This window comes from Crocodylus siamensis, chromosome 2 (assembly GCF_052110815.1).
Source record: "Crocodylus siamensis isolate JL-2025a chromosome 2, ASM5211081v1, whole genome shotgun sequence".
NCBI classification, from domain to species: domain Eukaryota; kingdom Metazoa; phylum Chordata; order Crocodylia; family Crocodylidae; genus Crocodylus; species Crocodylus siamensis.
In genome coordinates, this window is record NC_143396.1 from 150145880 (window position 1) to 150172643 (window position 26764).

Here is a 26764-nt window from a genome sequence, read left to right on the forward strand (position 1 = left end):
TTGTTAACTTGATTGAGCCTGGGGAAGGTGGGGAGTTAGGTTTGAGAGCAATCTGTTGCAACTCGGGGAAGTGAATAGCTGCCTGCAAGGGGCAAGAAGGAGCTGAAATTTTAGCTTGCCTGGTTTAAAGACTTGGTTTTGGATTTAGCCTAAAGTGCTCCCTCTGCCATTAAAGGAGGATGGTCTTCTGGGGTGGAAGGCCAGCACTTACCTGTAATGGATGCAAGCTGAAGAGAGTGGGCACATCTACATGAGGCACTTACGGTGCAGCAGACTATTTAACTTTGCAGCAAACATCTTAGCATCTACATGTGCTAAGGCTGGAGTTTACTGTGCAGCAGCACACATATAGATGCTGCCATGGCTGGCTGGGGCACAAGGGTGTTTCAGTGCAGGGGCTGCCTGCTAGTTAGCCCCAAGCTGGAGCACCTCATGGCCCAGACAGCCCCTCCACAGTACATTGAGCCTCGGGGGAGCAGCCCCAGGCTGGCAGGCTGATCCCCTGGGCTCCCTGCCAGCCAAGGCTGCTCCACCCCAGATCAACATGCTGGAATCCTGGGGGCATGTGCAGATGTGTACCTGGAAGCAATAAGCACCAGCATTTATTGCTGCTCATTAATAGGCATATGTTGACGTGCCCAGTGTAAGGTAACTGAAGCAGAGTTGTGCTACCTTATGCTGAAATATGCTATGAATATCTAACATCTGTAGACACCCCTATATTAAAGGAGGCAAAAGATAAAGTTTTTTATGTTAATCACATATCAGTTTGTAACTTCTGGCAGCAAGAAGTCATCATCCCCATGTGTGGTGGTTTGCCTAGAGAATAGATATGGAGTGGTAACAGCAGAGGGGGAAGAGCACATACCATTGTATGAAGCTAGACCAGGAATCCCCAAGTTTGGAAGGATTGAGACCACTACCATGAAGAGGAAGCAATGGATGGTGGTAGTTGGAGACTCCCTTCTGCAGTGGGGATGGAGAGATCCATCTGCTGGCTTGACCTGTTGTCTTGGAAGTTCTGCTACTTGCCTGGAGCCCAGATCTGAGATGTCACTAAGTCTTGTCTGACCCTCTGACTACTACCCTATGCTGCTCATCTATGTGGGCACCAGTGATACTGCCAGGGTGACCCTGAGCAGATCAAGATTGACTACAGAATTCTGGGTGCAAGGCTGAAGGGGATGAGGGCACCGGTCATGCTTTCCTCAACACTTCCAGACAAGGGGAAGGGCCCTGGCTGGAGTGGACTCATCCTGCAGATCAACGCATGGCTGCACAAGTGGTCGCCAGCAGGGATTTGCCTTCTTCAACCATGGGATATTGTTCCTGTTCCAAGAATAAGGCTTGCTAGGAAGAGATGGGATCCACATGATGAAGAGTGGGAAGAGCATCTTTGCAGACAGGCTTGATAAGCTGGTGAGGAGGGCTTTAAACTAGGTTCACCAAGGGATGGAGAACAAAGCCCCGAGGTAAGTGGGGAAGCAGGGAACCTGGAGGAGGCAGCAGGGAAGTCCTCATTCTTCCTGAGAAAGTAGAGTAATCAACTAAACTAGACATCTCATGGATGTATGGAGTCTAGGAAACAAGCAGGAAGAACTGGAAGTCCTCACACAGTAAAGGAGCTCTGACATGATTGGAATAACTGAGATTTGGTGGGATAATTTGCATGACTGGAGCACTGTCACACATGGGTACAAACTGTTCCGGAAGGATAGGCAGGGAAGAAGAGGAGTAGGAGTTGTGCTTTATGTAAAAGAGATGTTCAATTGCTTGGAGCTCAAGTATGAAACTGGAGACAGGCCAGTTGAGTCTCTCGGTTAAGGTTAGAGGGAGAGCAACAAGGGTGATGTTGTGGTGGGTGTGTGCTATAGACTGTCAAACCAGGAAGATGAGGTAGGTAAGGCTTTCTTCAGACAAATGAAAGTTTCCTGATCAAAGGTCTTGGTTCTCATGGGAAACTTCAGTCACCCTGACATCTGCTGGGGGGGGCAATACAGCTTTGCACAGGCAATCCCGGATGTTTTTGGAGAGTATTGGGGACAACTTTCTGGTGCACATATTGGAGAGACCAACTAAGGGCCGTGCTTTTCTTGACCTACTGCTCACAAACAGGGGAGAATTTGTGGGGGTGTAGAAGTGGATGGCAAGTTGGGCAGCAGTGACCCTGAGATGACCAAGTTCAGGATCCTGAAGAAAGTAGAGCAGCAGAGTGTGGACCCTGGATTTCAGAAACACATACTTTGAGTCCCTCAGGGAACTGATGGGCAGGATCTCCTGGAAGGCCAGTCTGAAGAGGAAAGGAGTCAAGGAGAGCTGGTTGTATTTTAGAAAAACCTTACCGAGGGTGCAGGAACAAGTCATTCCAATGTGTAGGAAAAATAGCAAATGTGGCAAGTGACTTGGCTTAGCAGCGAACTCTTGAGTGAGCTTAAACACAAAAAGGAAGCTTATAAGAAGTGGAAACTTGGACAAACAACTTGGGAGAAGTATAAGAATATTGCTTGGTTATGCAAGCCGAAAAGTAATTGGAGTTGCAGTTAGCAAGGGATTTGAAAGGTAGCAAAAAGGGTTTCTACGAGTATATTAGTAACAAGAAAGACATCAGAGAAAGTTTCAGTCCCTTACTGAATGGGGGGGGGGCAGAGCAGGGTGAGGCAACCTAGTGACAGATAATGAGGAAAAGGCTGAAGTACTCAATGACTTTTTTACCTCAGTCTTCACAGGCAAGGTCAGCTCCCAGACTACTGCACCGGGCAACACCATTTGGGGAGAAGGTGAGCAGCTCTCACTGGTGAAAGAATAGTTTGGGACTATTTTGAAAAGCTGGACATGTACAAGTCTGTGGGGCCAGTTGCAATGCATCTAAGGGTACAGAGGAAATTGGTTGATATGATTGTAGTGCCTCTGGCCTTTATCTTTGAGAATGCATGGTGATCAGGGGAGGTCCCAGACCATTGGAAAAGGGCAAATACAGGGCACCAACACACGTGATGGATGTCTGCTCTGATGCATGCTAATGAGTCTGCTCAATCAAGTCTGCTGTGAGTCTGCTGGAACTTAATAGTTAGTGTGCTCAAGCACCCTCTGCCTCACATCTTTTCAGTGTCCTTGTGTTTCAAAATAATGGTGGAGGTGCTTTAACTAAAGCTTATCAAACAACCTTTAGTTAAAACCCCTCCGCCACCATTTCGAAAGACAGGACCCTGAATACACATGACACTGGGCACTTTAATTAGAGCAGCTCTCAAAGCCACTTTAATTCAAGTGCCCCCCACCCCCCCAGAGCATGTGTATAGATGCCCATAGTGCCTATATTTAAGAAAGGGAAGAAGGAGGATCCAGAGAATTACAGACCAGTCAGCTTCACCTCAATCCTCAGAAAAATCATGGAGCAGGTCCTCAAAGAATCCATTTCTAAGTCCTTGGAGGAGGAGAAGTTGATTAGGAGCAGTCAGCATGGATTCACCAAGGGCAAGTCATGCCCAACCAACCTGATTGTATTCAATGATGAGATGACTGGCTCTTTGGATGTGGGGAAAGCAGTGGATGTAATAAACCTTGACTTCAGAAAGGCTTTTGGTAGTTCTCTCAGCATTCTTGCAAGCTAGTTGAGGAAGTATGGATTGGATGAAAGGTGGATAGAAAGTTGGCTGGATTGTTGGTCTCAACAGGTAGCAATGTCTAGCTGGCAACCACTATCAATTGGAGTGCCCCATGGGTCAGTCCTGGGGCTAATTTTGTTCAATATCTTCATTTAACAATCTAGAAGATGAGCTTAATTGCACTCTCAGCAAGTTTGTGGATGACACCACGCTGTGGGGTGTAGCAGATGCACTGAAAGAGCTAGGATTCAGAGTGACCTAGACAAATTGGGCTGAAAGAAAGGAGGATTGGGCTGAAAGAAATCTAATGAGGTTCAACAAAGACATGTGCAAAGTCCTACACTTAGCAAGAAAGGAACCCATGTACCGCTACAGCCTGGGGTCTGACTAGCTAGCAGCAGCTCTGCAGAAAAGGACCTGTGGGTTACAGCAGACAATAGGATAGATATGAGTCAGCAGTGTGCCATTGTTGCCAAGAAAGCTAACAGCATACTGGGCTGTGTTGGTAGGAGCATTGCCAGCAGATTGAGGAAAGTAATTATTTCGCTCTATACTGCACTGGTGAGGTCACATCTCGGGTACTGAGTCTAGTTGTCAGCCCCTCACTATAGAAAAGTTGTGGATGAATTGGAGATAGTCCGGTGAAGAGCAACGAAAATGATTCGGGGGCTGGGCACAAGACTAATGAGGAAAGGATGATGGAACTGGGTTTATTTAGTTTGGAGAAGAGAAGACTGAGGAGGAATTTAATAGCAGCCTTTAACGAATTGACGGGTGGTTCCAAAGAGGATGGAACTAAACTGTTCTCAGTGGTGACAGATGACAGAACAAGGAGCAATGGTTTCAAGTTGCAGCAAGGGAGGTTTAGGCTGGATATTAGGAAAAACTTTCTCAGTGGTTGGGGATGAAGCACTGCTACAGGTTACTGAGAGAGGTGGTGGAATCTCCATCCTTAGAGGTTTTTGAGTTTTGGCTTGACAAAGCCTTGGCTAGAATTATCTAGCTGGGGATGGTCCTACTTTGACCAGGTAGTTGGACTAGGTGACCTACTGAGGTCCCTTCCAACCCTAGTTTTCTATGATTCTATGACTCCAGAAACCAATTGGCATCAAGTCTAAATCAGTTCACCAACATGTATGTTTTGGACTACGTGCTGGTTAAATCTTGAGATTAGCTCTGGGGCCAAGACTGGGGATCAAATAATCTTGGATTTGCTCCTACAGGTTCCCCCATCAGAAAAAGGGTTCAAATCTAGGTCTGTATCTGTGAGTGAGTTGCTATACTACTTTTACCTATATTATTCCACTAAATAGCTAACTCTGATTATATATAGTGAAGTGATTTTGCATACCTGTATTTTAGTGCAAGTAAGATAAATTTATATGCTGGCACTGGGGATGGCTTATTTGCTTCAGATTGCCTTACATTTAGCCTATCTGAAGATCTGAGAATGAATGATGGAAGAAGTAGTAATAAATTATCAGGCTTTTCCAAAGATTCATAAGTTCTGGAGTAACTGCTGATGACAGATGGCTTCTTCTCGCTCATCACTTGTCTTGACAGTATTTTTCTGATCTCTGCAAAATCTCCTTTGGTGTGTAGTCAACCCATTTAGAAAAAGAAAAATCTTATCTCCTTTAGCCATGTTGTTGCATGTTGTTTTGATGGCATCCATGTTTGATCACAATATTATTTAAAATTTGATTAATTTCAATAAGGAGTTAGGGGTAACTGTTAATTTGGTGTTACCACCTGGGATTTTAAACAGCAGTAGGATCCCCATTTCCAAAGCTGCAAAGATAAGAATATTGTATTTTATCTACACAGTGGAATTTTTCTGACTTCTTCTTATGAATAGGACTGTGTAATTTAGAAGCCACCTACCTTACACAGAGTAGCACATATGCAACTATGCCCCAGGACTTCAGCAGGACTTCTCATTTAACTACCATTCAATAGAAGTAAGGGTGGTAGAACTGAGCTCTTTCTGTTTCTCCTTCTTTTCTTTGTCTTTTCACAAATACTGGCTTTCAGTTTGAGTGGCTCATGTCATTGTTTCAGCAGTGTATAACAATGATTCCTTTCCTTAGCATGCATCCTCCTGGCTTTTGATCATTGATTTCTGTGGAGCTATGCTGATTTACCTCATTTGGGGATCTGTCTCTTTAAAGTTCAGTACAAAACTGGCCTCCTAACATGATGCTTTGTTGTTAGGTATTGAAGAGTTTTGTGATATGGCTGTAGAAATTGGCACCATAGCTTAACTAAGTGGATATAAAGGAACAGTACTGAAAGGGAAAAAGAAATGTAATTTTTGAAGTCTGTAGCAGTATTGGTCATATTGGCTGGGTCCACACAAGCAAAGGCTTGCCTGCACAGCATCACAAATATTAGCGGCACAACTTTGTGCTGCTACATTGTACTGAAGTGCAGACCCCTGCCTATGTGCTTTGCAGTGGGACACATTGTCCCACTGCTCCATGTGCTGCAGGTGGGGGCCTGGCTAGGGTGCAGGGTCCCTCAACAGGGGTTAGCCATCCCCTGTGCTGAAGCACTCTGTACCCTGGCCAGCTGGGGAGCAGCACGTGGAGGGTGTGTTTTTGTTTTTGTGGGGTGGTTTTGCTGCTGGGAAATCCCAATAGCAAATTTTGCCCCAGCACTGCAAATTAACAGTGCTGCACACTGATTAATGTACAACTCTTTGCAGCACCGCAAACCACACATACCTGCATGTCTGGATCCAGATGTCTGTATATTTGCATAATACTTTGCAATGGAATGCCAGGTACACAAAGGCAGGGAAGAATTGCAAGTTCACTAGTGCAAGGTTCTTTGTTTAATGTCATTTTGGTTGCAAATGACCAGCAGGCAGATACAATTTACAAAAATTTCATATTTCAGTGCAGTAAGAATAACTGAAATCTCATGGAATTTTTCTCTGTTGATACAGAGTAAGTAATGTACTGAGTTTTCATTATTTTTGAGTTCCAAGCCAGTCCTCAAAGTCTCAATTTTCATTAGGTACTTGTAATATTATTTGTTTTTATTAGAATGAGAGATCTATTTGGATTTTCTTCATATACCTACATAGGTCCATCTGAGTTCTGGAAAGGGTTAATTTTGTTCTGCTTAGTACTGGTGAAGGATTTCCTTTTTCATATGTTATCCAACTCTCATTTCAAATGTATTCTATAGTTTAGCTCAATTTTAGCCTAAGATGTGAACTGCATAAACAATGCAATCACCTGCTTTCTGCCTCCTATGGAAATTTCCAATCTGTCCTTTTTCTTTTAAGTGTGCAGAGCACTACTTTCTGTCACAAAGCTGGCAGTGTGGGCAGATGAAATCCAAACCTGCACAGTATTCAGAGATTTGGGTTATTAAATTCCCCAACTTTTTCATGCCCCTTACCAAAATGTTTTATAGCTTTTAATTTACCAGATCCCTCTTTAATTACTGCCCTCTATCCCATTGCACATGTTGTTTTGTACGTTCCATTACCCTGTTGCACAGAATGCCATCTCGCTGGATATGCCTAGAGATATTAATTTAAGCCAAATAGAAATTATATTCTTATCTTAGTAGACCACCCTCAGAAACTGAATAGATATTTTAACTTTCTGAACACATTATAAGCAATAAAACCCATTCCAAATCTGCATCGTTTCTTGGTCTCTGTGGTGGTATTATGCTGGCTTTTAGTCTTGGGTACTGAGGTTTAATGTAAGTGGAACTAAAAATGTTCTGTTTTGCTCATTAACCTAACTTCATTTGCTGTCTTTCTTCTGCAGTGAAAATATAGTAGACTCTTTAAATGAGTAAAACTGCAGACTCAGTAGAGACACAAGGACATTGTGAAACATTATGTCATGACTGTAAAGGCATGTCTTGTCCAAGTAATGACAATGCTACTGACAGATAATTGGATCTAAGCTGTGCTAGTGCTGGCTTTGGACTTTTTTTTTTTCCTTTTTACTGTTTTAATATAATAATTCAGCTTGTGCTTCGTAACTGCTGATCAAAAGGATCTCTATGTTAGACTGTGCATATAACAACATTACAGGCTTGGAGAAAATGAAGCACTGAACATCATATTCTTTTAAGCTTCAAAATAGGAATTGAGGCAAATAAAATATTTAATTAATTCTCCCCCACCCCTCTTTAATTCTGTCAGCGTACTATGAAAATGTATTAACATAATAATCAAAATGTGTCATAAAGATATAAATAGCAGAGGTAATAGTAGGGGAGGAATGCGGTAACCTTTCCATTGTGTTCCCAACCCCATCTCACATTCACCTTCACCTGTGGGAAAACACCTGAGAGGGGTGAGGATGCTGAAATTTGAATTTTGACAGATCTTGGAGGCAATTCACCAAGAATGTGCTGCTACCCACTGCTGCCATGAAATTTTGAGTGCATTAGCTTGAGGACCTAAGAATGCAGTTTATCTGCTTGTGCCAAGCCATGTAATTAATTTGTTGGCCATGAACGTTAGACACATTTTAGAAGCCCAGAACTTGAGCTTCCAATTCAAGAGCTTTATATGTAACAAGACTCTGACATTCTTCATTTTATCAATCATGCATGTGATTATCTGGAAAAGATTCTGTTATTTTAGAGATTAAATTGTTTTAGGTATTAGTATTCAGCACTGAGATCACAGATAGGGAATAAGCACATGAATGTGAGCAGTTACCAAGGAAGAGCTGATGCACTGCACATGCCAGCCTTCATTTACTTCTCAGTGGCCAAGTCTACACAAGATGCTAACTGTACAGAGCAGTCATTTAGTACTTGCATACCCAAGTACTAAATGACTGCACAGTAACCAGCGTTACTGCACAGTAGTGTACCTGCTTCTAGGTGATGCTTACTGCATGGTAGCTCATTAGAACTGCGCAGTTGCATCGCATCACTGTTCATGCCACGCAATACTACTGCTCGCTGGTAATGAACTACTGCACCGTACGCATCTCATGTGGATGTAACCAGTAATTTGTTCATGTGCCCATGTCATAGTTTTCCCCAGAATATAACTAAAGTGAGTTGCAGATGTATTGTTTAAATCAGGGGCAGCCAGCAGTGGATAGTCCAGCCAGCAGTGGATTCAATTTCCCAGCAGTCCCTGTCTGCATAGCTGGGGCTGGTCTCCATGGAAACCCCAGATGCAGCTGTACTATGATAGCACAAGGCTGCAGTTGCCATGGAGACCAGCCCCAGCCACGCTGGCAGGGTGTGCAGGAGAGCAGGGCAGGGGTCTGCTCCGGAGCCACTGGGATCTTGTGGAAGGGGCAGCTTGGTTAGGGCCAAGGCAGAGCCATGATCTACAGCCTGCATGCTCTGGGCAGAGGCACATGGGAGTGGATCACAGCTCTGACCTGACTCGGGACCACGCTGTCACAGCTGCAAGGAGCCAAGGCAGAGCTGCAATCCACTGCCTGTGTGCCCCTGCCTGGAGCATGCAAACTGCAGATCATGGCTCTGCCCTGGCCCTGACCAAGCTGCCCCCACTACAAGATCCCAGAAGCTCTGGAGCAGCCCCCTGCTCTCCCCTGCCATGCTCCTTCTATGGAGATTGGCCCCAGCCATGCAGGCAGGGGCTTTTGGGACATAGAGTCCAACTGCTGGCTGGATCTGCCATTTTGCCCACCCTGTTACATTCAGAATTGCTCATTGAACACGACTATGAAGCATAGATATTTGTGGTAACTTGTAGGGACCAAAGTCCCTAAGTAAATGTTTTATTTGTATAGGTATATAATAAAAAAAAAAAATCAAAAGTCTTGACCCTACTGAACATGTGTTAAGTTAACTGAGGATTCAAAATCTGGCTGTATACAGGGGCCCATCCAAGGAGCGGAAGGGGAGTGAACAGGTGCAATTGTATCCCTCCCCCCTTTTTTGCTTCTTTCTCCACCCGAAGTTTAAAACCAACTGCCTGGCAGTAGCAGAAGTAGGCAGCAGTGAGGGTGTCAATTGATTTTATGTCTCATTGTAGTCTATCTGATTCCTTCTAAATTCTTCTTTTTATGGGTGTTAAAGACTTCTCTCTTTTTTTAATAGTCTTGATATTCCATTAATCAAATGAGCTTTTCTTCTTCAATTCTGCTGTCTCTTAGCAGGTCCTGGTAATATAGCTCCTATTTCACAGCCCTGCAGACTATTTTGAACTCTAGCTAAAAACATTATTCCAGGTGTGAAATTGTTAACTCAGGTGAACATTAATTTGGTTGTGGAAATAACTTCCAGTGAAATATTGAATGCACTGTCAAGATGTTCAAAAGGGATGAATGTTGCTTTATGAATGTGAAAGAGATGAGGATTTAATATAAAGTGACTAGAAGACTAATGAAACATCTTTTGATTATTTCTTGCCTAGTTTGTTTTGGTTTTTAATACATAATATATGCTATAGCACATTAAAGTACATGCCAATAAAGTTATATTTGTTTTTACTTCATTCTTAAACTGAATAATAAAGCCTGAGACCCCTAGAATGTTATAATGCTTCTAGATAATTTTTAACTAGAGAAAAATCTGTTGTATTGCATTTGTGGTGATGCACAAAAGCACCTGTGCCCCCTTTTCAAAATCCTAGGTATGCCCATGATTGTATATAATACATAAAATAATGCAGAACAAAATTTGACATTGAAGGCAAATTGGATCAAAATATGAATGTTTGTTGCTTTAGACAGCTTCAGTCTTCCTGTTTTTTCTTCTGTTTTACTTAAATCTAGGCAAGAATGGTACCATATTTACTTATAGATGACCTCTGCAATAATTAGATTGTCTATATGGATCACTAATCAATTTCTTACAATTTTCCAGGTATAGGATCTAAGGGTTGGAGGTTTGCCTTAAATTCTCTCTCCCCCCCACCCCACCCCCAGTTACATCTGAGAAAATTTAAATCTGGTGTGGGTCAAGTAGCCACCATGCCCTCTGCCTCCCTGCAGCTCCTTCCGCTCTTCTTACTGTCAGATCCTACTCTCTCAGAGCATGTGAAATGATAGAAAATTAGGGTTAGAAGGGATCTCAGGAGGGTCATCTAATCCCCCTGCTCAAAGCAAGACCATCCCGAACTAGATCATCCCAGCAAGACTTTGTCCAGCCAGGTCTTAAAAACCTCCAAGGACAGGGGGTCCACAACCCCTCTGGGTAGCCTGTTCCAGTGTTTTATGTAGAAATGAGGAACAAATTTGAACAAAATGACCTTGAAATTAAACATACCTGTAGTAACTTGCATAAACTACCCATAGACCTAGTTCATTCAGAATTGGTGTATGCCATGTTTTTTGAAACTGCTGCAAGTTTTAACACAGGTACTCCATAAGCACATTTTAAGCAGCGCTCCGGCAGCTGTTTGTGTGTAGTACAAACTATGCATGAGATTAGTCCAACACAAAAAGGCTCATTATTCACCCTATGGTTCACTGAGCTGGGCCCCACTAGAGTTAACAGGATTTCAAGCCATGGCGACTCCCCCAGCTGAGCACTCCTCAGTATGTGTGATACTCCAGATACTTCTCCTCCCACAAAGAATCCGTGTGCTAATTAGCCCCCCGCTCATGACTGGAACCATAAGTCCGGGGATGCTTCAAAAATTTATATGCAGATGAGGTACAGGGCAACCTGGTCTGGCTTCACTTCGTGGAGGGTGGGGGCCACACTAACCATATGCAACAGGCTGAGAAGGAGGGAGACAAAGGGATGCCGGATGAACTCTTTGGGTCCCTGGTGAAGGTCTTATTGAAAATGGCAAAGAAAGGCACAGCTCATCTGGGGGAGTGAAGAGGAAATAAAATGTATTTAATATAGTTGCTTACAATGACTTGAAAGCATCAGCACTGAGGGGGAATATGCTTAATTGGCACTACCATATATCATATTCAAATGGGCTGCACTAATCTACTCTTTGGTAGATTCCTATCAGCTTATTTACCCAATATGGGCCATGCATTTTATAGCCATGCACAGTGATGGCTGCATTTAATCAGCTTTGTAGTTGGTTTCTATTGCTGAGAACATGCTGCTTTTGGCAGAAGTTTAATGACAGACAGTGCTTTTCATGAAGTTTCCTTGTATACAAATATAAGATGAGGGGCTTTTCACCCCATACTGAGTGGTTAAAAAAACTCATCTTGTATTCAAGTAAATATGGTACATTCATTTTGTAGAGGATTTGGAGATTTAGGTTTACAGGTTCATTCTGATATGGAATGCATAGTAACAGATATTATCCATGAAACAGAAGTAGACACTGAGGGCAAATTCTCCAGAGCACGATGGATCCTAAGCAGGCGGCCTGGCAAAACGCCTGAGAGAAGCTCTTAGGACCACAAAGAGTTGTGTTTTCCTGGCCCCTTGCTAGGTGGGCTGCTGAGAAACTGGGCAGGGAAAATGGCAAGAAAACAAGCAGGTGAGACTGGGTTCAGTTGGAAACTAGGAGAGTTTCATGGATATCAACATGACTCATTGGTACAAAGTTTAAATTTGATGAAATGGAAAATTTAGAAAAAACATATTTTGTATCCCCGCTCCCCTTAATTTAGTTTAAATGTAACTTCCTACAGCATGACAACACCAGAAATGTTATATGGAGGGATGATGTTTGTTTTTAGGCACTGGAAACATTACTATTCTCCCCATTTCTACCTTCACTTTTTTCTTAGAATTGGTGGTCTTCCATCTGATTTGATACAAGGTATTTGCCCAAAAATGACACGAGTTTTAGTTTCCAGGCAGTTTAGGTTGTGTTGCTTCATATTTCTTCATTGTTCAATTTTATCATGTCCCTATATGCCATAAAAAAGCTAATGTTAGAATGCAACAAAATGTCTAAGTAACATGACAAAATATGCTATATGCTATCTTAACATGGAGAACATAAATCTCACTTCAGCACTGGATCAGGACTCAGGAATCTACTACAAATGTTTACATTTACTTAGAGAGTCATACAAATTATAGCTATTCTTTTTCCCAGATTTTCATTTCAGCAGTGGGAAATGCTTACTATAAGGTCTATTTACATACAGAGCCTCTTTAACCACAATGTTCCCAATTTGAATACCTCTGAATTATTAATGAAAACTATTGACATTAGGTCTTTTACACTATTTTTAGTTTTAGTAACCAGTTACATCTTTCTCCTTTGGACACGTAAATTACCATTCTCCGTTGGCAATATAAATTACAATTATCCTTTGCTGCCAGTATTTGTGGTAATTATCATTAAAAGCCAGATACCATTACTGTGCACTGGTCCAAATAATAATAGGCCACTTATGACTTTCATTCACTTAAATGTCATACTATTGTTTTATGTGTTCACAAAACAGCATTCTTATCCTTGGCTTCTTTCCTCTGATTAATTTCCCCAGTTCTAGATTTGTGGTTTTGTGCTACTTTATTCATTTATTAATTTATTTACTTTTTATTCATTTATTTAATGCTGAGGCAGTCAAATATCCATGGTTTACTAGGTTTTTTTTCTCTTGGATTCTCTTGATTTTGAGGAACTATACCAGTGTCAATGCTACTTCCACTAAATCCAGTAGAATTACTGGGAAAGTGTTCAGCCATGTCTGTCATTCTTTTCAGCCTTCTCCCACAAAAGACATCTCCCTACTTCTAGCCTTTCTGTGGAAAGCAGGACCAGAAGCTCTCTTTCTCCTGATCTTGCAACATCGAAGCCCTCCAGTCTCTCATCTTCATTTTCCTCTTTGTTTCTGATGCAAAGAACTGTTATCCATAATGTGGAAAAAAAATTGCACACCAGAATTGAGATGGGCAAGATCATATCTGAATGATAGATGGCATATTGGATATGTCACATAGTTGCTGGGATCATGTCAAAAACAGGAAACAAAGAACCAAGGGGTAGAATTAGAAGGGAAAACCAGGAACCACTGACAGGAGGGGAAAGAAAGTAGTATCAATTCATTATAATTAAACAATTTCCTCTGTGACCTATATCCAATTCAATTTTACCATATCTTATTCTCTGTTCATATAAACATCACATTATTAATCTAAGAACCTCCCCATTTCCTGCTCAGTTATATGTCCAGGATAGGTGAATAAGGAGAGAGCATCATGTCTTAAAGATTTCAGAAAACTGACCAGTCTAAAGTGTCTTGGGGTTCTGTCTGAATCTGCTGATTCTCTGCTTTTCTGTATCTTTTTTGCTCCATCTCAAAATAAAGCGTTAATGCAAAAATGCCTTCATTTTCTTCTCAGTCAACTGAAACCTATTCTCTCTGATGCATTCAATGAAATATATTTCTGAGTTTAATTAGCAAGTCAAACAAAAATATAAATGCTTCAGCAGCATTTTGCTAAAGGTTCTGTGGCCTCAGCTGAATAATGAGTCTTTCAGAACATGTGCTTTGGTCTGTTTGGTTTTTGTTTGTCATTTGCAAAAAGCCTCCATTTATTTATTTATTTAGGCTTTCGTAAGTAAGGTGACTGATAGCTGGTTTGTTCTCTATTTCAGGTCGTGGAAACTAATTTGGTTGCTTTTGACTGTCACTGGATCATTATAAATGAGGTAACTGTCAACTAAACATTGCTTCTGCAGCGTTAATCCTGTTTTTATGCATACTGACAGTATTCATACTGATCTTGACTTTGCCAACAGGAAACAGTGGATGCAGCAAAGTTCAGGCACGCTGGGGGGACTCTGTTTAATAAAAATAGAATGACAAGTTTGGTGGGCTTTGTTTTCTTGTAAAGGCCCTTGTAAATGAAAAAAATAAATGAAAAACACTTCCCTACTGCATATATTTAGCCTTCTCTTTTGGCTTGAGGTGCCTGCTTTGGGAGATATCTTTTATGAAAAACAAAAAACAGTTCCTTTTTGAAAGCATCACGACTCTTTTTCAGTGAAGTGTTTGTATTCCACTTATATTTTAACATTGTTCCAAATACTTGTATGAGTTTCCCTGTTCCTTTCCCATTTAAAGAAAACACAAGGATTCAGTATAAGCTGGAGCCAAAGCCCATTACAGCCAATGGGAGTCTTTCCATTGCCTTTGTGGCTTCCAGATCAAGTCATAAACAGAAAGAAACTTTTTCAAACCCAAATATATCTCCTTTCAAATCTCTCATCCTTTCTACAAAACAATTTTGCTTAAATTGGAGAGTGTTTATTAATTGTGAAATGAGCTGTATGAATATATTTGTCAGCTAAAATCTGATAGGCCAATAAGCAAAATAGCTGCACATATAAAATCCAGCATAATTAAGCTGTTCTTGGATTCAGTGTTTCTCTTCTGTTTACAAGAAGTAGTTTCTTATGACCACAATAGCTGAACATAGAGGGGCCACACAATAAAACTTCATTATAATGTGCCTTGTTTATAACAAACACTCTTTTTAGAACAAACTTTCCAGCAACAGGACCCGAACCATAAAATAGTAAACACCGTCTTTTGATTAACCTCTCTCCCAGTCCCATGGGGGTTCCTTAAAATAAGGCTTCATGTATTCCCTAACAAGCTGCACACAGTCTATTCTATCTGTATCTTCTGTGAAAAGTTTTTAAAGCAGGGTTGTCTAACTGGCAGCCCCATAGGCTTCATGAAGTTTGCATGTTTGCAACATGTGGCCTTGAGGCTTCCACCTAGCTGCTCCTGCCCTCATTGCTTTGGCTGCAGCAGCAAGTGGGGTCCTGGGGCTCCCTGTCCTTCTTCCAGCTTCTACTGTATGCCCCTGTCCCAGGGAGTAGGGCAGGGCAATGAAATGCAGCCTGTGGTGCTGGGGGAGCTTCCATCCCAGAGCACCTGTGTGTCGTGGTAAAGTAGGGAAATCCATGGATGGACAGCTGAAGGTGAAGCAGGGATCTGTCCGCTCCTGAGAAACAGAGAGACACCCAGCTGCTTGCATGCAAGGTGCCAGGGAGGGAGGAAGCACTTGCAACGTGTGGTCCCCATTGGTGCAGCCTGTGGCCGCTTAAAAGTTGAACAGCCTTGATTTAGAGAATCATGCACGCAGTTCAAGATCTGATCTTCATTTGCTATGTGCTTTTGTTTTCCCATCTAAACATTAAGTTTTCATTATCACAGGACAATACAATAAATTAATGGAAACAGGTTCTTATCCCATTTTGTGTTAATGGGGAAGCTCATTTCAGAAACATCATGTGCTTACCATGAGGTCCTTAGTTTCTCTTTCTATGCCACAAGAAGGTCATGAGGTATATATAAGAGTACAGGGAATAATTTTTCAGCCCTGGCTTTTGCTCTTTTAATGAACAGACGGTTTTCAGCACTTACTTTCCATCTTAGGCTTAATCCAACTGCAGCCAAAGTCAATGAAAATCTCTGTTTACTTATATAGGTGCTGGAAAATATCCCTCCATCCTAGAGTTTACCAAAATACTTGTAAAGTGCTTAAGTGAAAGGCTTTGCTGATTGGTGCATATCCTACAATTACCTCTTTAGTACATTACCATTTTAGTCCATTAGAAATTAATCCCAACTTCAAAATGAGGGACAAAAAAAATTGGAAAACAGGAAAAGGTCTAAACATACTAGACATGCTTTCCACTGGGCTGTAGAAGCTGCAGATTTACAAATGAGTTCATCTATGGAAGAAGCAAGGATTGGTGTGGGTGATAGTCTTTTATTGGACCAGCTACATGACTGGGATAGACTTAGACAAATATTGCATTGCATTCTTCTTCCAGTCTCTTATCAGCTAAACCATTAGTCTAAAACTTCATGTATGAAAGAGGCTCTGCCCTCTCAGTCCATATCCACACAGGAACTGGTAAAATGTATCACTATTTTTTTTCTAGCAATCCAGACATTTACAACATCTTAAAATCAGATCAAAAACAAATGAAGATTTGTTGGCAGTAGTGTAGACAGAATTGTGTTTTGACTTTGCCCTGACAGTTGTAAAATATCTTTTCCTTCATTTGATGTTGTCTATTCAGACCGAGTGAAAAGACAAATATCTTCTACATGTTTACTTAATGTTGTCTGATTATGTTGATATTTTAGGTAATGAACTAAATCTGCTTTGATGCTATATTTCATTGGGAATCATAATGGACTCTTAAGAGGGGAAGGCACCTTAATAACAAAGGCTCTAGAAAGTGAGAGGCTACATAATTTTTTTAAGCACAGTCAATCATGTTAGTTGTCGTTAATAATACTAATCTTTTCTTCTAATCACTGCATCTATTGAGAAAAGTATCACCAAATAAATACCTCTAATACAGAGGGTGTGGTGCTTTACTTAAATTTTACAAGGTTCAGAGATTCCTATATAGAGAGATGTACTGATCAAATGTAGGTTAAAATATAAGAAGGGATTTGCCATCCTCTGCTTATGCTTCCCCTACCCACAGAAATGCATGTAACCTCAGACAGGCCAAGGAATTCAAGCTAAATTCCCTTGTGATTCTTTTAAGTCACAGTTATTTATTGCCCTGATATTTTGTTCAGTCTCCTAATAAAAATCAAGAGAAAGAATCATATGCCTGATATTTTAAGTGGAAGAAATGATCTATTTACATATTCATTTTCAAGAGATCTCTGTCTTCAACAAGTAGTTAAACCAGAAAGTGTTATCTTATGCCCAATGCCATTACCTTTTCTTTCTTTGGAAGGCAGTTAAAAGCTCCTTCCCATGCTCATAATTATTATAGGTAAGCTTCCTTTGAAAACTGTTGAGCCATTAAACATTTCCGAATGATGGGCGTTTATCAGTTGCAAGTGAGTGAGGAGAAGATCTTTGAATACAGTAGTTGATCATAGCATAGCTCTGAGCCAGCCATGTATAGCTGCTGTGAAAAAGGAAAATGTGAATCTAATATGTATTAGGAGAGAATGAAGTATAAATGTCATTGTGTGAGTTCATCAGGATTTCGTAGAGTCTTCAGTATTGAGTATAGTTCTGGTTACCCATGCTCAAAGGAAATGAAATCAACTTAGAATGTTTTAAAAGAATAGCTTCTAAACTGATCAGAGGAATGGAGACCTTGCCTTATGGGAGGGAGAAGGGAAGCTTGGCTTGTTTGACTGAGTGACACAAAGGAAAGTAGAGATTGCTTTCCTTAAATACATCAGGAGTTAAGCACCAGGGATGGAAAAAACTTTTTAACTAAGGAACAATATTAGCACAAGAGCAAATGGGCATAAACTGGCCATGAATAAATGAGATTTCTAACAAACATTGGACAATCAAATAAAAGTGGACAAGAAACCAGAAAAAAAAATTGTACTTCTAAGGTGAAGCGTGAACGTCAGTTTATGAACGGGAATGCACAATAGCATTTGTCTGAAATAGCACAGGACTGGGTGATCTAGTACGTCCTTTCCAGCCTTATGCTCTGTGTTGCCTTTGGTTCCACGCAAGCTGATACCACAGTTGTAATGGGAGTCCCACATGTATGCATCCAAGTACAGAATTTAGCTCAAAAACTGTCCAAAATGGGATTTGGCAGTAGTCCTCACATTTAACTTTTTCATTTTTATTTCAAAGCAGTCCAGCATAGTGAAGAGGAGACTGGGGACATCTTACAGTGTAAACTTGAGAAGCAACCACTGCAAATCTACTAGGCCCCAGAAAGTAATTAACCAGATTTCATGAGCACATATAATAGTACATTTTTAATACGTGCAATACTTTGGTGCAATATAATTACTTTAGGGGAGGCTTTGTTAGGTCCTTATATTTTAAAATGATTCCAGTAGCTTTCTGTAAACTGCTGCGGAACACTGTTCAAACTGCTCAGATACCTTTGGAAATCATTCAAGTTATGCAGGTAATAACTGATACAAATTGGCATTCTAAACCCCCTGTCAACACATTGCTCTTTTCTTCTGTTTCACTCGTGTTTCTAATATTTGCTTCAGATCACACACGCTAAGGCAGTTTTCTTCTTGTCCATCCCCTCCTCCCAGAATATTCATTATGAATAAAGACAGCTTCTGCAAAAGGAAGCATGTTCTCAAATGACTTGAGATTGCCTTTCTATTTTATAAAACTTCAGCTGGCAATGTTTTTCCCCCAGTTGCTCTTTATTGGGAGATAAGAGTTTAGAAAGGAAAAATCAAAACCATCACTGCTCTTGAATGACTTGGTCACAACATATAGTTCTCAAATCAAGGTTCAGAGGTCATCACTTTCAACTTCCTCTGGTTCCTGATATCATTAATAGTTCTCTGCTCTAAGAACAATACAACCCTCCCCCCCTTCATTCTGAGTGTGTCCAGGATTGTGAAGGAATGAAGATGTGTAAAAACTATGTCATTCAAGAATTTTCAAAGAAAGTAGGGGGTAAGCATTCCAAGACAGCATTATGGGTATAGCTTCTGTTTTCTTGAGTTTGGTTCAAAGATACAGGGGTCTCAACAAAGACGAGTTCTCCCCTCTATTTTAGATTTACAAAAGGAGTACTAGTATTTGAATCAGTTATTTCCCAGAGGCACAGCAGGGCAGCTCTGACAGCTGCAAATATAAGGAGTAGTACTGGCTGCCACAGTGCTGATGGTGGTGGTGTAGCCAGCTGGTACTGTGACACCAGCTGTGTCTGTACTGCTTACTCCCACATAAGTAGAGCCAGGGGCTGCTGCCCCAGTAGGTCTCCTGCCCACTTAGTTATGCTACTGTTATTTCCTTCTGCTTCTCTTGATACTTAGGCTGCCACTGTTAACATTCCTTAGTACATCAGTCATTGGTGCTGGCCCTTGAAAAAAGGTAGAACATGATGGTTAGATTTCTTGGCAAGATCTCCTGGATTCTTGGTGAATTATCTACTGGGATAAGAATCCTTGTTTCTTCTTCTCTTTACATTTTCCTGCTTGTTGGAAAAAAATGATTTCCATCTCTGTCTTATGTTCCTTGCCAGAGTTCTATTACCTTTCCATTTTTACCATGACAAGTAAATCCAGCACACAAAAAAACTGAACAAAAAAAAAAAGAAAGAAAATGGTGCACAGTGTCAAAATGACACACAATGGCAATGTAGCAACATGCTACATCACTGTATGGTGTGGTACAGCGACGTAGTGATCACATGGGTCTACATGTGATCAGCTTCTATGTTGCCATAGCAGCGTGCTTCCCATTTTAGCACATTGCTATGTCAGTGTGATGGCAAAATCTAACCGTGTGCAGTACAGTACAGGCAGTAACTGTGCCACACTTTAGTACTTCTAAATGTAGTGGAATGCGGGGCTAGCGGTTCTGGCACCGGTTGGGGAGCCGCGGGCTTTACAGAGCTGTGCGAGTGTGCGGCTTGTGGAGCGGGATTGGAGGTAGCTTTATAACTGCCTTCAAGGTTCTCCGAGTTGGCACAAGTAGACGAGTTAGAGTAAGTTGTTAGTTTTCTGTAATAAGTCTATAGGATGTCTGTTGGTTCATGGGGTTCCGGAGCAAGCCCTTGCTTTCCACCACTGGAACTAGTCCAATGATGGGTGCGGCTGCCGACTCCTTAAGTCCCAGAACTGGTCAACAGCTCATTGAGATGGGATGTTAGTAGTAGAAGTTATTACGGGGTAGATATAAAGTGAAGTAAAAATTTGTTTTATTCACTCACTTGGCCTCACCCTCTTACGAATAAGAGGGGAGACCGGCTGGAACGATGTTGTGGTAAATACAAGTACAGAAGCGTAGATATGCTGTCTAAGCTACCAAGAGAGGCAGTCAAGAAGTGGAGTCTCCGATGTTTCTTTAGTTACAGTATGCCGGATACAAAGGGGGTCTGTTGGCCCACAGGGTTCACTAGTAAGCCCTTGCTTTCCACCACTGGAACTAGTCCAATGATAGGTGCGGCTGCCCACTAGTTAGTTCTAGGGCTGGTCAACAGCTCATCAACAGGATGAAAAATAATAAAACTGTAACGTGGTGAATTGCTGTCGATTGTCGGATTTTCAAGGCCTTGGTTTTCGCTGGGATACGCCCAGGCGGGGAGGCTGAGGACCGGCTTACAGGGTGATCAATCCTGAAGGGTTGTCCAGTCATCATCTCTGCTGTTTCCTGCTTCTTTGCCTCTTTATAGATGTTGGTCGGGCTGCCTCTATGACACTAATTATGATATAAGCCAAGCATACAGGGATAGGATAGTTTCTTTTACACAGTAGCTACTAGGTAGATTTTCTACATAAGTTTCATTTCTGCAGAAATGACACTTACAGATAAGAAATGAAACTTACAGAATGTGCATGTGCAGCTTAATACACGCGTAGAAAAGTACAAAGCGTTCATTTTGATTAAAAGCCAAAACTTCAAGGTTACATAAATGTGACAGTGCCACGCAGCAGTTATACAGAAATAAAATAAGATCTTTACACCAAAAAGGAAGTACTAAAGCACGGTGCCATAGCAACGTTACCATAGGGCAATGTGTAGACATGCCCATCAGGCACATCTACATGCGTTAATAATGCAGCTGAATATGTAACTCAATTTGAGCCAGTATAAACTAATCACTATGTCACCATCTACATGTACATTTAAGTGCAGTAATTTACTGCATGGCTGGACATCACATGCATCTCACGGGACTGTTCAGCAGCATAGTAGATTAGTGTACTGCTTGCTAATTGCCATCCATGTGTAGGTGGTGACACTTTACTGTGCAGTAAAGCGTCCTGTATAGACACGCCCAATGTCATGTAGTTGCAAAATCTATTTATATAAAATCTCTAAATGTAAAGAATTTGGAGCTCTTAATTTATAAAAGCACCAGAAATAGGTGCTTTTTTGCTATTTCTTTCTGTTGTTACATCAGGAGTGTTAAATACTAGGGCATTTGTCACCCATATATTATATCTTCTTTGTAACACAAGTTAAAATGTTTCTTTCAACAAAATAGTTCCTTGATTAGTTTTCTTATCACTCTAGTTTCCTTCTGAAGTCAAATACATAAATGAAGCCTAGGAACATAGCATGACTGTGATAGTCTTAAGTTTCCTCAGGAATAGGTCCTATTCCTAAGTCAGAGTAAAGAAAAAATACTGGGAGAATCAGTACATGATAGAGGGATGTATTTATTACAGAAGGATAATATCTGGAGAATGTATACAGGACAGTCATCTCTTACTTTCCTCCCCCCCACACATACCTTCTGGCTTCCAGACAAGGCAGTGCACAGCACTCAAGCAGCATGCGTCAAGGACTGTAAGATGTTATGAGAATCATAGTTATCTAGAGTGGCAGTGGAGTTCACTGCAGTTGAGCAGAAATTTTTACCCTATTTTTGCTGTTGAAGCTCATATCCAGAGGGCAAAAAAATAAATGCTGATTTTGGCAACAAAATGGTGTTGAGTCTTCTCCCAGCAGCAGCAACTCCACTGTATGAATCCGAGAATGTCTTGCATGCTGTGATATATATTGCCTGTACTGACTGCTTCCTTCAGGCTTTGGTACAGGTGGAGCATGGAATAGGAGAATGAGGCACTCTCTTCCCATCTTTCTGTTGCCCCTCCTGTTAGGAGGTATCTGGGGCACGTGCCCCACTCACCAACCCCACATTATGCTACTGATTTATTTGAATGACAGGGCACATCTACATATGCAAATCTGGGAGCAATTTACTCTAGAGTAAACACTCTGGGCACGTGTCTACATGTGCAAGAACAGGGGAGCAGATTTGCTGCTCCTAGCAGCAGACTACTTCCACTCTCTGCGGCCCTGCACTGGGCCCCTGCAGCAGCCAAGGAGAGCTCTAGGCCAGGAGACAGCTATCCCCTGATAGGGGCTGGGACATTGCTCCCTGTCCCTGGGAGTTGCTAGCAGTGAGGGCACCTGTGCTGGGAGATTCTTATCTCTCAGCCCCAGTTCCTCAGTTAGGGGCCTAGGCTGGGAGATCCCCATCTCCCAGCCCCACAGTTGCAGGGCCAGTGCTGGGAGATTCTTAAGTTTCTCCCAGCCTGGGTCCTGCAACCATTGGGCTCAAGCTGGAGAGAAGAATCTCCCAGCACTGGCCCCATGACCACAGAGCTGGCACTGGCAGAGAAGGATCTCTCAGCCCTGGCCCCGTGATCATGGAGTGGGAGCTCCATGCTGCCAGCGTGGGGGACATTGTCCCTGCCCAGATTCTCCCACCCCTGCTACCCAGCTGACCGGGAGCACATTTGCTCCCAGTCAGGTGTCTGTACATGTGCTAGAATATTCTTGAGTAAATCTGCTGCTTGCATTTGCAGGTAGCAAATTTACTCTCAGTTGGAGCCAAGTACTGCTCAATAAGCATCTGCCCATGTAGACGGTGACACTTACTGTGCAGTAATTAGCCCTAATCTCATGTAAAGCATCTTGTGTAGACACACCCACAGTGATGTAAGAGGGAATTGCATTTATGGGTTACTGCTATGTAATTAAGAAATTAACTAAAAACTTAACCTGTGATAAGAGAACTACAACTCACAGAAACTGAAATACTGGGTTTTTTAAAAATGTATTCAGTGTATTTATTTTACTGTATCATATTGACACATAACCCGTGTCTCTCCAGTGTCAGTCTGGCTCTGTTTTTAGTTTTCAGATAATACATGTAAAACATACAAGGTCCAAGGGCTTATTCTGTCTCTAAGTCATCTAAATGGCACTTAGATGATTCTGTCTTCTAAGACAATTAGAGGATACTTTTCTTGAAGAGAAATTAATACTTTTTGGCTGCATAGGCTTAAATAGCTAGTTCACAGAATAGAATCTAGGCTAATATATCTAAGGTGTGGCAGAAACCTAGAGGCAAAAAGGTAGAATTCTAATTAAAATGCACAAAACTGCTGAATATTGGGAAAAATGCTGTACTTTTTAGGAGAAAAAAATATAAATGTTTGCACTGCTAAAAATTAAAGCCTTTCATAAAATGTTACTTGGCAACGTAATATGGCCATGTGTGTAGATTTTTCATGGCATTATAAAAAATGGAACAACTCTGGCTTTTCTTTTGCAATATAGGCAAGATGTGCAACAAAATGAATGCTCCTCCATTCTCAACTTCCTGTAACTACTGTGATTGATAGAATGTAGTAAAGAATAGAGACATTCTTTTTAACTCTCCTTTGTGATTATATTGCAGGTGCATTAAAAATGGTCTGCGTTTTGCCAAAAAAGCACCTTTCTTTCCCCCCTTGTAGCTAGTGAAATGACACAGACTAAATGAAAAGATGGCATCTTAAGCTGAGAGAAACCATTATCCATGGTACATTAAAGATTAATTGACCAGAAATGCAGGATATTACACTGGACACAGCTGATGCCAGGTGTTATTTTGTTTGCAGAAAAATCTATATTTCATAAAGAACATAAATAACAGATGAATTCAAAAGCTTTGACATGCTATGAAGAAGAATAAAATAGGCTTACTGTAGTCAAGAGAATTGATGTTGAAATTCACAATGCTCAGCATATTTTTCTTCAGTACTTAAAAGGACATAAACAAAATTGAGCTATATCTGAATTGCTTTTTCTCAGGAAAAAATGTTTAAGTATGCATATTATAGCCAAAAATGCATTCAGGCAGGCTTCTAAAATTTAAAGAATTGTATTTTCAAAGGGGCGTACTTGGCTTTTTTGCAGCAATAAAGGTGCATTGAGGACTCTAATATGAACACTTCTACTTATGTAAATATGACTGTAGGCACCAATCCAGATGTCTGAGGGATAGTTACTCTGCCTTGAACCTGTTTAGGTACAAATATAGGGGTAGTTTGTCCCAGACCAGTAACTAAGAAAAAGCGGGCCTTAGCCATTTTGAAAACATACCTCAGAATTTTTGCTGTGTTTTACAATGCAGACACTACTGTATTAATATTTATGCAAGTCATAGGGGACCCTCCAAAAGCTCACTTGCTTATCTAGTTTAGCCATTTAGCTGAAGCTTATTTAAACCTCTTCAGTCTGAAAATCTGAGTGGAATTTTCAGGAGAAGATTTCTCATAAGAGGTTTTTTAGTTTCAGCACAAAGCATTACAATGCCATATATCCAATATGTGTTGGGATGTTAATTGTGCTTTGATAAACATGAATTGAGAACATTAAGATGAAGAATGACAAATGGTTCCCTGTGATGAGGGACAGATCCTAGATGTGAGATCATTTAAGGTAACTAGGGTGTGTTATACTCCCTTCCTCTGTAGGGAAACTAGATGAAAAGGGAGAGCAGAACCTTAACATTTGTTAACAAAGCCTTGTTTATCCCAAGAAAAGGTCAAGTTACAGTTTTGTATGAATGTTTGCTTAGTTCTTATTGTCTGTGACCCCATCCTGAATTAAAGGCTTTGTTATACATTCATTTTAAGTGGCTTAGAGAACTCTTAACCCCAGGATTCTCCACACATTAACATGTGATGACATAGGCCTATGTGAACACAGAAGTATTTGATTTGGATTCAGATTCAGCTGATTCGGAGGACAGTGATTGAATTTGGAGATTCAGAATCACAGTTCCGAATTGATTCAGCCAAATCAGCTTTGGAAGACTTGCCACTGATTCGGAGAGATTCAGCCATACACTATAATGGGGAATCACTGAAATACTTCTAACTTTGTCATTTTGGTTGATTCAGATAAAAATTTCAGGGATGATAGCCTCTTCTGAGGGCATGAGGCCTGCCAAGTTTCAAGGAGATAGGGGCAGAGTCAGGCAGCTACCAGGTGCCTGATGATGGCAGCTATTTCAGGGAGGGCATGGGATATAAAGGCTGAAGTTTGCTGCTGCCAGCCCAAGCAGAAACATTGCCTGATTGAGCTCCAGCAGGAACATCTGGAAGATAAGAGCAGGAAGTTCTTGGTGCAGGGCATGACCTAAAACTGCACCTTGCTGAGGATGGGTGGCCTGGTGGGGCTCATAGTGGCGTGAGAGTCCCCAGAAAATGCCAGACCAGCTACCACCCTAATGAAAGGTGTGTCAAGGTGTCTTAATAATCCCAGCCCCCACAACTGGGTGAGTAACCCCATAATGGGTCCGAGAAGGCGGACCTCTGAGAGAGTGAGCTAGATGTTCGAGAAGCCTAACTTGAGGCACCCTCAACTGGTCAATGCTGGGGCCAGGACCAGAAGGGTCAAAAGGTCCACCATGAGGGATGAGCAGAGCTCCAAGGACCTGGGGTTCTGACAGGCCTTGGAGGTGAGGCCAGGGCCTGTGTGGCCTTGGGAGGGGGATAGCACACCCAAGAGGGGAAAGAGTACAGGGAGCTAGGTATCCCAGAATGAAGGCAGAGTAGGTCACCAGAATGAAGACAGAGTAAGGTGCTGGCCATGGGTGATGACCTGGTGAGGGGGCTACAGGTGCTCGACCACCTGGGCAACAGTGATCATCGCCTGCTGGAATTCACCATCCAGTGCAAGGTGGCAAAGGCCTGCAGCAAGGCAGCAGCCCTAGATTTCAGGAGGGTGGACTTCAATGAGCTAAGGAGAATAGTTGGGGAGGCACTGAGGTCCCGGAGGGGAGGGGAGCCAGGTGTCCAAGAAGAGTGGTCGCTCCCTAAGGAGATGATCCTGCAAGCCCAAAGGGAGGTAATCCCAACACAGATCAAAGGGAGCAGGAGGGCGCAAAAGCCCCCATGGCTCACCAAATGCATTTGAGAATGTCTCCTAGCTAAAAGGGAGGCGCACACCCAATGGAAGGGAGGAGCCATCACCAGGGAGGACTATACTGCGGTTGCTTGGGGATGCAGGGGGGAAGTCAGGAAGGCAAAGGCGGAGATGGAACTGGGACAAGCTACCCAGATCAAGGACAAAAAGAAGTCCTTTTTTTAATGCATAGGGAGCAAAAAGAAGGTACCGGGTAATGTGAGCCCCTGCAAGACACACTAGGAAATTCGGTCGTCACACCAGAGGACAAAGCTAACCTATTTAATGACTTCTTTGCCTCCATTTTCCTGAGCAGGGACCAGATCATCCCCCCCACTGGGCTCCCCTCAGGCCCCAGGGGAGGCACACCTCAGCCAAGGGTCAGGGAGGATCTAGTCAGGGAACTTCTGGAGGGACTGGATGTATTTAAATCAGCTGGTCTGGACAATCTTCACCCCCGAGTGCTGAGGGAATTAGCTGAGGTCATTGCAGGATGCCTGGCATGGCTTTATGAGCACTCATGGTGCTCTGGTGTGGTGCTAGAGGACCGGAAGAGGACCAACATGATTCCCATCTTCAAAAAAGGGAGGAAGGAGGACCCGGGACACTATAGACCA

General features: G+C 42.0%; 1 protein-coding gene across 4 annotated transcripts in view; it reads left to right on the forward strand.

Moving 5' to 3' along the window:
- GRID2 (glutamate ionotropic receptor delta type subunit 2) overlaps window positions 1-26764 on the forward strand; it is a 1419908-nt gene that overhangs the window by 925091 nt on the left and 468053 nt on the right. For all 4 annotated transcript variants that reach the window (XM_090037080.1, XM_090037079.1, XM_090037077.1 and 1 more), the window contains exon 5: window positions 14110-14163. In XM_090037080.1, the coding sequence (XP_089893206.1) occupies window positions 14110-14163 (54 nt within the window). The remainder of the gene's footprint in view (window positions 1-14109; window positions 14164-26764) is intronic.